This window comes from Carcharodon carcharias, chromosome 15 (assembly GCF_017639515.1).
Source record: "Carcharodon carcharias isolate sCarCar2 chromosome 15, sCarCar2.pri, whole genome shotgun sequence".
Lineage (NCBI taxonomy): Eukaryota > Metazoa > Chordata > Chondrichthyes > Lamniformes > Lamnidae > Carcharodon > Carcharodon carcharias.
The window spans coordinates 29,930,961-29,945,220 of NC_054481.1; the positions used below are offsets into that span (position 1 = coordinate 29,930,961).

The 14,260-nt window shown below is 41.7% G+C and overlaps 1 protein-coding gene across 3 annotated transcripts in view; it reads right to left on the reverse strand.

The window, feature by feature from the left end:
* The window catches only part of ift140 (intraflagellar transport 140 homolog (Chlamydomonas)), a 140,960-nt gene that overhangs the window by 4,793 nt on the left and 121,907 nt on the right, over positions 1-14,260 (reverse strand). For all 3 annotated transcript variants that reach the window (XM_041206061.1, XM_041206060.1, XM_041206059.1), the window contains 6 exons: positions 12,133-12,265; positions 6,705-6,848; positions 5,127-5,255; positions 3,588-3,770; positions 2,012-2,218; positions 414-626 (listed from right to left, as the gene is read on the reverse strand). In XM_041206061.1, coding sequence (XP_041061995.1) covers positions 414-626; positions 2,012-2,218; positions 3,588-3,770; positions 5,127-5,255; positions 6,705-6,848; positions 12,133-12,265 — 1,009 coding nt within the window. The remainder of the gene's footprint in view (positions 1-413; positions 627-2,011; positions 2,219-3,587; positions 3,771-5,126; positions 5,256-6,704; positions 6,849-12,132; positions 12,266-14,260) is intronic.

Sequence of the window (14,260 nt, forward strand, 5' to 3'; positions counted from 1 at the left end):
TGTTTCAATGAGATCACCTCTCATTCTTCTAAATGCTAGATAATACAGGACCAGTCTCCTCAATCTCTCCTCAAAGGACATCAGTCTGGTAAACTTTTGTTGCACTCCCTCTATGTCAAGTATATCCTCCTTTGGGTAAGGAGACCAAAATTGCACATATTAAAATAAAAAAGCAAACCAACCCCTGGAGAATGGATTAAAATAGAAATGTTTGAGCTCACTACAGAATTGTGTGTGTGATAATTTCCAAAAAAAGATATTTTCTGGATTCAAGTAATCACAGGGACTCTCGGGTTTTAGTGGTGTCAGGGGTTGTGGAGAGGTAGCGGTTGCTGGGACTGAAGTTTGACTAGAGCCCCGGCTGATGTTCGAGCCATTAATAAGTTGCCTCTGATACTATCCAAGACACAGACCTGTGCACAGGCATCGTAGAAGCCAGCAAGCAAGTCCAATGCTCGTCCCTTAGTGTAGAAGCTGATGATATTTTTCATAATTTCAGGATCTTTCCGCCAGTCCAAGGACTGAAGGTAGTTTGCTGCCATGATGTAAATCTCCTTTTGTCGAGAGACTCCTGTAAAGAAAATGATCTTTTCTGTGTCTCCCGATTTCAGAAGTGCTCTCATTGCCTGAAAAACAACAGATAATACTTCACTGCATGAATGAGAAGCTCCCAGTTTACAGTATGGCTGTTGCTTTCTGCCATGGATGAATTTGTAACAACATTATTTGCTGTAGTGTTCTTTTCATTTGTGATTTGCCCACCATGGGCCCAAGCTGAGAATTAGACTGTTCATATTATTAAAATCTTTGTGAAAGTGTTAATGTGGAGAGCACACCAAATGTTGAAAATATACAGCAGGTCACCAATATGTGTGAAGTGCAAAAACGACTTAACAGACATGTTCACCACAGATATGGAGTAATGCAGTTCATTGACTTGCCAACAGCTTAGTGATATAAAAATATTTTCAGTGAAGTGATGGAGATATACAACAAAGATATGAAAATAGCTTGAAACATAGATTCATAGAATCATAATGGTACAGAAGGAGGCCATTTGGCCCATTGAGTCTATTCTGGTTCTATAGATCAATCCAGTCAGTCCCATTCCTCCGCTTGATCCCTATAGCCCTCCAAGTTTATTTCCCTCAAGTGCACATCCAATTTACTTTTGAAATCTTTGATTGTCTCCGCTTCCACCACCCTCTTAGGTAACAAGTTCCAGGTCATTACCACTTGCTCCATAAAAAACTTCTTCCTCACATCCTCCTGCCTCTCTTGCCCAAACTTTAAATCTGTCCTTATATGGTCCTTTTATGGGGCCCACACAACAAAAAATTGGAGGAAGAGAAAAAGTAACTGAAAACATAACATATGTGAAATTATAATAGGCAATGTTGAAAAAGCACAGTCAGTCCAAATGTACAAGACAGGTCACACACTGCATGTCTGATTCTGGGCAGATTAACTGGCAGATTCATCTTCAGTGCTCAGGGTTCCAACTCCTACAATATTTAAATATGATTGTATTGTGCTACACTGACTGCTTAGCTTAGCTTGGCTCAGATAATATCACTCCCACTTCTGAGTCAGAAGGTCATGGATTCAAGTCCCATTCCAGGATTTGAGCAATAATCTAGGTTGATATTCCAGTGCATGATTGAAGGAGTGCGGCATTGTTGGAGGTGCCTTGGATAAGAAGGTAAACCAAGATCCTATCTCCCTACATCTTAAGGATCCTGTGGCAGTTACAAGAAAAGCTTCCTTCTCTCATCTTCATAGCATATAACAGCTAGAATGTTTTGTCTGTGAAGGAGTAGGTTACCATGTGTGCACATTCCCAATGAATCTCAGACAAACTCAGTATGTTCCTGTTTTGAGGGTGTTAACAGCACAGATATGAGTCCAATGTGCTTTCACTGAAATAGTTTGCTCTGATCACTCCTGATCAATACAAGTCGTAACTCAGAAATGAGTCCTATTAAGTAACGGCACAGTGCACTTTCCTTACCTTGGTCTTGTTGCCAGCCTGTGTGTATTTTTTGGTTGCGAGGTGATAATTTCCCTGCCGCATGCAACAGTCAGCAATACGTTCAAGCAGGTCACGGCGGAAATCCTCAGAGAGTTCCTTTGAATCTTTAGACACAGTCATTTTCTCTGCCATTTCCTCCGTGATGGTCAGGTTCTGCTCCAAGCAGAGATGGAGGGCCTCATAGTACTGGAACAGGAAACACAAGAATAGTCACAGTAGGAACTCTGCCAAACCCCATCACATCACCTTACCATCAGAAGATAACGATGTAGTGACATGCAATTCACTAACTGAGAAGAATAATGTCCAGTCCACTCCCACTCAGACTAGACACTTTAAGGGCTCAAGCAATACCAAGTAATTAAAAAAAATCAGAAGAAGCTGCTCAATAAATAGTGTTTTGGGTTTAACTCAGGTCCTAATACATTTGATACATTTATTACATCCTGGCTTGGAAATATCTCGCTGTTCCTTCACTGTTGCTGGGTCAAAATTCTGGAATTCTCTCCCTAATAGCACTGTAGGTGTACCTACACCATAGGGACTGCAGCAGTTCAAGAAGGGAACTCATCACCACCTTCTCAAGGGCAATTAGGGATGGGCAATAAATGCTGGTCTAGCTAGCAACACCCACATCCCGTAAATGAATTTTAAAAAGCCCCAAAAACATTAAAAGCAGCATTTCACCGAGGATAAAATCAATTTTATAACACTTTGTTTTTGTCAGCCTTGTGCTTTTTAAGGTGAGGGATATTAGTGCTAGGACGTGGAGCACAATTTTTTAAGCAAGGAGTGTTAACACCAACGGTTGGTATAGCAGGGGTTAGGTACAGAGGAAAACTCCCTCTACACTGTCAGAGCCAGCACAGTCCACATTGGGCTGAATGGTCTCCATGTTTTAAGATTCTATGAACTCTAGCTAATCAGATTGTCAAGAAATGGTGAAATGAATTCTCTCTCTTATTGGAGTAAAAGAGCTGCTGTGAATTGGCGCAGGAGAGTTAACAGAGGAAAGATAGAGTGAATTGGAGTATCTGCCTCTTACAATGGATAATGGGAAGAAATGCACCACACAGAAAACCTTCTTTGAAGAATATTGGCCAAAAACAGAAGGTGTACAGTTACAGGTGGATGGATGGAGGATGAGTGTTGAGCCATATGTAGAATCCTGCAGCTTTACAAGTGTGGTTAAAACCTTGCCAATTTCTTTCCTTACAAATACAAAGAACTAACAGATCGGTAAACATAAATAAATAAAGCAGTTTTTTAATCATGGCTTTTGGAGAAAATGCAGGGGTACACTGCAGTCTTGAAATAAATCAATCCCTAGAATGTACACCTAGTTGCTGTAGGGGCCATTGTTCAACCGCACAGCAGGATTTCCGATATTGTGGAATTGGTGGCCAAGGCTCCCTGTAATGATGCAAAGTTGAAAAATTATGCCTTATGTATGAACAGATGGTAGATTAAACAATATTGAACTGAAGCCCTGCTGAACAGACTGGTGCTCAGCAGGTGGCTCTCTGGCTCTTTACTTGAGTGAATATGCTCTTACCTTCTTAGCAGTAACCAACAGTTCCACTGCCTTTTCAAACTGCTTGTGCTCAATGAAGAAGTCAGAACACCGAGATAACAGGGCAGGGTCTGAATTCTCATCCAGCTCCTCAGCTATGAGTTGCAAAGCATTAAACTGCTGGGTAGCAAAGGCCAATTCAATGGCTTTGGAAAAATGACCACCCTGCAAGTAAACAGGCAACCATCAGCACCAGGTCCCAACAATCAGCGTGAGGAAGCAGCAACACCCTAGCAAGACACTGTATTGTTAATCTACACTCTTTGGAGTGTTCCATAACATGTTCGCATTACAATAGCGATTACAATTCAGAAGTAATTCATTGGCAGTGATGGGTTGTCCAGAAAGGCTACATTAACACAAGTTCTTTCTTTCCAAAAGGTAAATTTTACATCATAGAAGGATTGGGTGAAGAGAGTGTTTTGCTTGTTATTGGCCTGGGGTGGAGTGGGGATGGAGGTATTGAACATAAGAATGTTTTGCAAAGGAAGAGATCAACAGGTCCTATAAATCTATTCATTTATCATCCATTAACCCACCTTCTCAGAATACTTTTCAAACCCTCTCTCCAGAAACATCTGGGGCAGAATTTTTAGGTTGGCATGCAGGCGCACGCCTGACCTGAACGGATGCGAAATTACGTGTGATGATGCGGGTGAGCATCCTGATGTCATCTCACGCTTGTGTGATATTTTGATCAGCAAGCATGTGTAAAAGTCGGAAACATGCCCGCCGACAATTAGGAGGCCTATTAAGGTCATTAAAGTTGTAATTGTCTCCAATTTTTTGTGGTCCGTCCAACCTTATGATTAATGGATGGGCAAATTGGCCAGGCGGACTTTGCATTTTTCATGAAACCTCATCCCGGCGGGGGGGGGGGGGGGTTGAGGTTTCCGTTATTAAATTAAAAAATTAAAAATCTATGGACAGCATTTTTAGCATATATATGTTCAGGTGACTGATTGTGATGTGCAAACAATTTTTCATGATTTTTAAAACTTTATTTATTGGTTTTAAAGTCTTCAGCTCCCTGAGGCAGCTCTCTGTCTTCAGGAAGCTTTCATTCAGCACTTGCCCAGGCATATGCTTACATCAGCGCCCGCCCTCCTCTCATCCCTACCCTGGCAGTGCTGATCATTTCCGCGCATGCTTCACACTGGCTGGACGTTAACTGGCCAGCCAGTGTGAAATTGCATTCGGGGGCTGATCGTGGTTGGCGGTCTGTTCCCTTGCCGCTCTTGGGCCCGCCGATCGCACCCGCATGCTGACCTAAAAATCCCCCCCGGTAATTGCTGTGTTCTTTTTGTTGCTTTGATGGGATCACTCAGTCACCTAGGGTAACCACCAACTGAGGCCCTGTTCTGGGGAAAGAGAAGGGTAACCACCATAATCCCTTTACCAGAAGTACCAGAGCCACTAATGCCCTTTCCACTTGAGGGACAGAATAAGGTATTACTAAAATACAGAGACTTTATTTAAGGTAAATACATCAGCAGTGGAGTGTGAAAGGTTCACGCATACCTTATGATACAGCATCACAGCACGATCCATTTGGAGTCCTTTCTCTTCATAGTAACGGGCTGCCTCCATCATGTCCTCTGGGGAGCTCAGGAGAGACAGGTTCATCAGATGATCATCTAGGCCACTGTCCTGAATAACGATGGGTTCACAGAGTCCAGCTATTAATATGCTCTATTTCTCACTAATGTAGTAAAACAATAAATCTAATTTGAATATTCAGAACGCATGGATGTGTATGCCCATTTTTTGGTATGTTTTTATGTTTAGTGAGGCGAACTACATATTTGCAATAAATTATGGCCAGTCTGGGGCTCTGGATATGTGCTGACTGGGAGTCACCAAATTCATGTTCTATCGGTTCCCTTTCTAGAGGAGACTTTCATCCCATGAATTGGCCTGGATTTAAACAAAAACGTAGGAAGTATGACAGGACACTGTAGTATCAACTGCATTGCACACTTCCATTAAAATTCACAGGCAGTGGCCACTCAAAGTACTTGAAGAAAACCCTTTCAGGTAATTGGTTGGTTTGTGATAGTTGTTGGTTGTTGCTTGGCTTTTCGCTCTATTTTTGAGTGATCGATGGCTGTTATTAATGTGACAGTAGAAAGCTTTGTGCACAAATTATGATGCACTCTTAAGAGGTGAAAGCTTAGACGGGTAACATATTATAGACTTTTAATTATAAACATTTGCTTCCAAATCCTGGCCTAACATATGATTAAGATTTGAGAAATCAGTTAGGTGACCACTGATGAAGTTTAAACTCACTCCTATGAAGAGTTACACCCAACATTGATAACATGCAAATACAGCAAACAATTAGGAAGGCAACTGGTATGTCTGCATTTTTTATAAAAGAATTGGAGTATAAGAGTAAACAAATCTTACTACAATTACACAGCGCATTGGAGTAATATGTGTAGTTTTTACCCAAGGAAGGATATATGTATCGTAGAGGGATGCAACCAACGTTCACTAGACTGGTTCTGGGATGAGGGCATTGATCAAGTGGACCAGGCCTACATTTCCTGAAGTTTACAAGACAGAGGTGATCTAGTTGAAGCTTATAAAATTCTTAAGGGACTTGACAGGGTAGATTCTAAGAAAATCTTTCCCCTGGGGAATGTAGAACATGGTGTCTTAGAATAAGGGGTTGATCATTTATGACTGAGATGAAGAAAAATTTCTTTACTCAAAGGGATGTGAATCCTTGGAATTCTGTAGCCCAGAGAACTGTGAATGGAAAGTCATTAAGTATATTCACGACAAAGGTTGATAGATTTTTTTGGGTACTACGAGAATGAAGTGCAGGAAAGTGGAGTTGAGATAGAAGATCTTATTGAATGGCGGAGCAGGCTCAAATGACTAAATGATCAACTCCAGATCCTATTTCTTACGTTGGTGAGGACTTGAAGGTTGATGGCAGAATTTAGAGGTTTAAAACTACAAAGTAGGACTCACAGGGCTGAACTTCATTCAACAGAGAAAATGACGAAAGACAAAAGGAGCGTATTTAGTTCTGATTGCAGGAACAGAACTAAAGAATATGATTGAACGATCAATGATAGTGTTTACCTTGCAGAGCCGAATTGCATTGTTGTAGGCCTGTGCACGGGTGTAGAAGTGAATGGCCTGTTTAACATCATCCCGAGCCTCATACTGACGAGCCAGATGATAAGAGGCTGCATGATTCCCTGTTTCATTGGCAATTTCAGAGGCCTTTAAAAGACAATCACAGTCTATAATCTATGTAATTTCACCAATGGCATCATTTTAGCAATGCACAAAGCACACCCAAGACTGCTAAATATTTACTTGCAGAGTTTGAAATTTTCTTCCAGATTAATGTATAAAATTAACATCAACAACTTGCATTTATATAGCTGTATGCCTTTAATGTTTTAAAATGACCCAAGTGAATTATAGTAGTATTATCAGACACAATGTAACACAGAGCTACATAAGGAGACATTAAGACAGGTGACAACTTGGGCCATGGAAGGATTGGAAAACCAGGAGCATTTTAAAATCGAGGTGTTGCTTCACTGGGAGTCAGAGCAGGGATGATGGGTGAATGGGTTGGATGCCAAGGTTGTAAATGGTCTGATTCAATTTCAGACAATGGTCAGGGATAGGGATACAGGATATAGGAAGTTATGTTTATAATGAAGCACATAAGTCAGTTACTCTCTCGATATGAAAAGTAACACAGAGAAGGTCGAACTCCCAATGGGTGAAGAGTAACATATAGAAGAACAGACTCCAAACAGGTAAAATAATCCATCAGGAGCAGACAAAGTGAACATTGAAGCAATAGATTCAAACTGCACAATTTAGAGCTCATTAAGGAGGTAACAAAATGAAATGATGCGAGTTATCCACAATTTTCATTGATACCCCAAAAATTGGCAAAGGATTTCTACATGAGACTTTTAACAATTAGGCTCATGGAAGTAAGAGTAAATTAGCTGCAGGACTGAAGGCCAGCTTGGTATTGAGAAGAGGAAGCGTACAGGCTGTATGAGGTGATGGTGACAAGCACAGTTCCACATTTTGATGCTTACAAAATCCTCAGCACACAGTAAAATTTTCTGATTTTGCAAAATTGAACATGCAAATGATGAATTTAAAAGGGGCTAATAACATTCAAAGAATCCACTCAAATAGATGGCACCTGGGATTTTGTGAATAATGCATGGAAATCTACACACACAGGAAACAATAACCATCACATGGTGACTGTGTGTCTATTGGCAAAGGCTAAGAAAGGACTTATGTGTGATTAAGGAAAAAAATATACATAGAATCTAATTCCATGCCACATCCCCAACACGTCCCAAAGAATGTTAGAACTAATGGATTACTTCTTAAATGCAGTCATTGTTATGTAGGCAAACATGGCAGCCAGCCAGTCTGTTCATAGTAATGTCCCAAAACAGAAAATTTATTTACTTCTATATAATTCACACATAATACAAATTTTCATGATCACAGCTTTTATGACAATTGTGAGATTCAAATATACCAGTACATATGGATTTTTGTCATATATTTGTATGGCAACAGGGGGTCATAAGCATCTGCTTGAAATGAGATGAATGATCAGCTAATCGGAACACTTTGTGGCATTTGTTGAGGAAAGAATGCCGGCTAAGACACCAAGGGGACTCTCTGCTCTTTGAGCTGTGCCATGGGATCTCTATCTGAAAAACTGGAACAGGCAGACAGGGCCTTGAGCTAACATCTCACCTGAAATACAGAACCACTGGAAAGCTGTTACAAGGGAATCTAACCATATGACCATAAAAGGCTGTATGACCCTGTGTCCCCAAACTCAGTTTTGCACCTTCCTCTCAAGAAAATATTGTCCATTGTAGAGAGTTTAGAAGAGTAAAATGTGTATATGCTAAGTTACGGGACTAATAATTAAAAAGAGCTCATAGAGTCATAGAGGTCTACAGTACAGAAAAAGGCCCTTCGGCCCATCGAGTCTGCACTGGTCAAACATGTACCTAATTATTCTAATCCCATTTTCCAGCACTAGGCCTTGTATGCCATAGGATCGCAAGTGCACATCCAAATACTTCTTAAATGTTATGAGGGTTTCTGCCTCTAACACCCTTTCAGGCAGTGAGTTCCAGATTCCCACCACCCTCTGGTAAAAGAGTTCTTCCTCACATTCCTTCTAAACCTCCTGCCCCTTATCTTACATCTATGCCCCCTGGTTATTGATCCCTCCACCAAAGGGAAAAGTTCCTTCCTGTCTACCCTATCTATGCCCCTCATAGTTTTATACACCTCAATCATGTTCCCCCTCAATCTCCTCTGCTCTAGGGAAAATAACCTCAATCTATCCAATCTATCTCCTCATAACTAAAACTCTCCACCCAGACAACATCCTGGTAAATCTCCTCCGGACAATCACATCCTTCCTATAATGCGGATTCCAGAACTGCACGCAATACCCTAGCTGTGGCCTAACCAGCATTTTGTACAGTTCCAGCATAACCTCCCTGCTCTTATATTCTATGCCTCAGCAAATAAAGGCAAGTATCCCATATGCCTTCTTAACCACCTTGTCTACCTGTCCCGCTACCTTAAGGGACCGGTGGACATGCACACCAAGGTCCCACTGATCATCGGTACTTTCCAGGGTCCTACCATTCATTGTGTATTCCTGTGCCTTGTTTGCCCTGCCCAAGTGCATCACCTCACACTTGTCTGGATTAAATTCCATTTGCCACTGATCAGCCCATCTGGCCAGCTTGCCTATATCCTCCTGTAACCTAAGACTATCCTCCTCACTATTTACCATCCCACCAATTTTCGTGTCATTGGTGAACTTACTGATCAATCCTACTACATTCAAGTCTAAATCGTTTATATATACCACAAACAGCAAGGGACCGAACACCGATCCCTGTGGAACCCCACTGGACACAGGCATCCAGTCACAAAAAACATCACCCTCTGCTTCCTGCCACTCAGCCAATTCTGGATCCAATTTGCCAAATTGCCTTGGATTCCATGGGCTCTTACCTTCGTTATCAGTCTCCCATGTGGGACCTTATCAAAAGCCTTGCTGAAGTCCAAGTAGACGACGTCAAATGCATTGCCCTCATCTACACACCTGGTCGTCTCTTTGAAAAATTCAATCAAATTGGTCAGACATGACCGCCCCTAAACAAAACCATGCTGACTGTCCTTGATTAATCCCTGCCTCTGCAAGTGTAGATTAATTCCGTCCCTCAGAATTGCTTCCAATAGTTTCCCCACCACTGAGGTTAGACTGACTGGTCTGTAGATCTCCCTTCTTGAATAACGGTCCTGCATTGGCTGTCCTCCAGTTCTCTGGCACCTCTCCTGCAGCAAGCGAGGTAATGAAAATTATTGCAGTGCCCCTGCTATCTCCTCCCTTGCCTCACTCAACAGCCTGGGATACATTTCATCTGGGCCTGGAGATTTATCTACTTTTAAGCTTGCCGGGCCACTTAGAACCTCCTCCCTTTCTATGTTAATTTCTTTTAATTATATCACAGTCCTTCTGCCTGATTTCCATACCCACGTCATCCCTCTCACTTGTGAACACTGACACAAAGTATTCATTTAGAACCCTACCTACGTCTTCCGGCTCCACCCACAAATGACCACTTTAGTCCTTAATGGGCCCTACTCTTTCCCTAGTTATCCTCTTGCTCTTAATGTCCTTGTAAATTAACTTTGGATTTTCCTTTATTTTACCTGCCAATGTCTTTTCATGCCACCTTTTTGCTCTCCTAATTTCCTTTTTAAGTTCCCCCCTACACATTCTATACTCCTCTAGGACTTCCACTGTTTAGAGCCCTCGGTATCTGCCATAAGCCTCCCTTTTTCTCTTTATCCAATCTTGTATATCCCTCGACAGCCAAGGTTCCTTGGCCCCACCCCTTGTCTTTACTGGAATATGTTGGCCCTGTACTCTCCCTATCTCCTTCTTGAGTGAGTCCCACTGCTCTGACACAGATTTACCTAAAAGTAGCTGCTCCCAATCCACTCTGGCCAAATCATATCTGATCCTATTAAAATCGGCCTTCCCCCAATTTAGAACTCTGATTTCTGGCCCATCCTTGTCCTTTTCCATAACAACCTTGGATCTAACACAGTTATGATCACTATCTGCAAAATGCTCCCCCACTGACACCTCTACCGCTTGCCCAGTTTCATTCCCTAAAATTAAGTCCAGGACCACTGTAGGACCTTCTATATACTGGCTTAAAAGGCTTTCCTGGATGTAATGCATTTTAAGAATTCTGCTCCCTCTAAACCTATCACACTATGGCTAACCTAGTTAATGTTGGGGAAGTTGAAATCCCCCACTATTACTACCCTATTATTTTTACACTTCTCTGAAATTTGCCTACATATCTGCTCTTCTATTTCTCTCTTACTGTTTGAGGGCCTAAGGTACATTCCCAGCAATGTGATTGCTCCTTTTTTTGTTTTTCAGTTCTACCCATATGGCTTCATTTGAGGAGCCTTCTAAGATGTCATCCCTCCTTACTGCTGTAATTGATTCCTTGCGATTTATTGCGATACCCCCTCCTCTTTTACCTTCTTCCCTGTCTCGCCTGAAGACCCTATATCCTGGAATATTGAGCTGTCAATCTTGCCCCTTTCTCAACCATGTCTCTGTACAGCAATGACATCATACTTCCATGTGTTAATTTGTGCCCTCAACTCATCTGCCTTATTCGTCAGACTCCTTGCATTAAGAAAAAAAAACATCCAACATTGCTAAACTCCCTTGTATCTTAACTGACTTATAATTTCTATGCCTTCCAGACTCACTTGCTCTCTGTTCTAATTTTGGCTGTGCATTTCCCCCTGCTGAACCTCCTCTCAGGATCCCATCCCCCTGCCAAGTTAGTTTAAACCCTCCCCAACAGCACTAGCAAACCTCCCCGCAAGGATGTTTGTCCCATTCCAGTTCAGGTGCAACCTGTCTGCCTTGTACAGGTCCCACCACCCCCAGAAACGGTCCCAATGTCCCAGAAATCTAAAGCCCTTCCTCCTGCATCATCTCTCCAGCTACGCATTCATCTGGACTAACCTCCTATTTCTATACTCACTAGTGCATGGCACCAGAAGTAATCCAGAGATTACTACCTTTGAGGTCCTGTTTTTTTAATCTGTTTTCTAGCTCCCTAAGTTCTGCTTGCAGGACCTCATCCCTCTTTCTACCTATGTTGTTGGTACCAATATGTACCACAATCTCTATCTGTTTGGCCTCCTCCTTTAGAATGCCCTGCAGCCATTCAGTGACATCCTTGACCCTGTAACATACCATCCTGGAGTCACGTCTATGACCGCAGAAACGCCTGTCCTCATGTGTTCAGATAATGCTACTATACAGAACACTGCTATCCCTAAGCTTCCAGGGCCGTTGAAACGTCAGTTGTGGGATGTGGCTCGTCAGGGTGAACACTTTTCCCTTCTTCGGTGTCAATGCCTTCCCCTTTCTTACCTTTTGTGTATTGCCGAGGTAACAATGAACACGGACAAGGGAGAGATAGTCTTGTGCTTTCTCATAATATTTCAAAGCAGAGTCCATGTCTGCTTGACTTTCCAAGTACTGGGCCCACCATTTCCACAAGCTCCTGTGATCAACAAGGACAAAGTAAGAACTCAGCACAGTGGCTCTGCTGACACCAGCTATGAACAGAGCCCAGTAAGACCACATACTGAGCTAATGGCTTAACATCTTAAGAAATCACCTGCTATAATTAACAATAAGAAAATGCAGATTTGTTAACTGAGTATTGAGTTACCATTGACCACAAACTGAACTGACGAGCCACATAAATACTGTGGCTACAAGAGCAGGTCAGAGGCTAGGAACCCTGAGGCGAGTAATTCACCTCCTGACTCCCAAAGGCTGTCCACCATCTACAAGGCACAAGTCAGGAGTGTGATGGAATACTCTCTACTTGCCTGGATGACACTCAAGAAGCTTGACACCATCCAGGACAAAACAGCCCACTTGATTGGCACCCCTTTCACAAACATTCACTCCCTCACACTGACAAACAGTGGCGGCAGTATGTACCAGCTACAGGATGCACTGCAGCAACTCACCAAGATTTCTTCGGCAGCATCTTCCAAACCCACGATTGCTACCATCTAGAAGGACAAGAGCAGCAGACACATGGGAATACCATGATCTGGAAGTTCCCTTCCAAGCCACTCACCATCCTGACTTGGAAATATATCGCCGCTCCTTCACTGTCACTGGGTCAAAATCCTGGAACTCCCCCCCTAACAGCAGTGTGGATGTACCTACACCACAGGAGCTGCAGTGGTTCAAGATGGCAGCTCAACACCACCTTCTTGAGGGCAATTAGGATGGGCAATAAATGCTGGCCTAGCCAGCGAGGCCCACATCCCATAAATGAATTTTAAAAATCAGCTTTCACAGTGAAAAACAAAGTCAAAATATCAGTGGTACAAGGGGACTTAAAAATAAGTCAAGGGAAGGAAAATAGTGTATTTAATAAGAGCAAAAAGTTGATAATGGGGAAAAAAATGAGATTATAAGAAAGCAAAACCTCTTGGACCTGATGGTCTCTACAAAGGGCATTTAAAGAAATAGTTGAGGAAAATACAGACGTTGTTAGCCAGAATTTTCCAAAGCTCTCTAGATTTAGGAATTGCGCCTATGGTTTACAAAATTGCAAGCTTCACTCCATTAAATAAGAAGGGAAGGAGAGAGTTTCTTTTTAAAATTTCATTCTTGGGATTTGGGCATCGCTGAAATGATCAGTATTTATTGTACATCCTTAGCTGCACTGGTTTATGGCTTACAAGGCAGTATATTATTTTCAGATTTTTAAAATCCCAATTCAAATTCTCAATCTGCCATCATGTGATTTGATCTGGATTATTCGTCTAGAACTCTAGATTATTAGACCAATAACATAACCACTGCATTACTGTGTCTGGTTTACATGATAATGGGATTTGATAGGATAGATAGAAAAACTAACTTCTCTGGTGGAGGAATGTACATCAAGAGGGTACATCTTCAAATTAGAATTAATCCATTCAGGAGTGAAACCAGGAAGCATGTTTTCACAAGAAGAGTAGTGGAAATCTGTAACTCTCTTCTCCAAAAGCCTGATGGGTCAACTGAAATGTTCAAGACTGAGACTGATAGATATTTGTAGGGTAAGATTATCGAAGGATATAGAGCATAGGTGGGTATATGGAATTGAGTGACAAATCAGTCATAATTTAATAAAGTAGTTTAAGGGCTGAATGGCCTACTCCTATTCATATGCTAGAAGAATTTTCCTATTCACTGTATCAAAATATTTTATGTTGCAAAAAGAAACCTTGTTAAATCTTCTCAATCTTTTTTGGCCCAGTGGAAATCAGCCCAAATAGGCCAAGTCTCTCTTTATAACAATTGTTTCCTATTCCTGGTGTCAACCTGGTGAAACAACATTCTACACTGTCTATGGCCTTAATATCCTTAATATTTGGGGTGGTCAAAACTTAAGTGGTATTTTTGTGATCTAACCACTGCCTTAAAAAAAAAATTGTTACCTCTTTATTCTGCTACTTTACACCTCTATTTATAAAACAGACTCAAT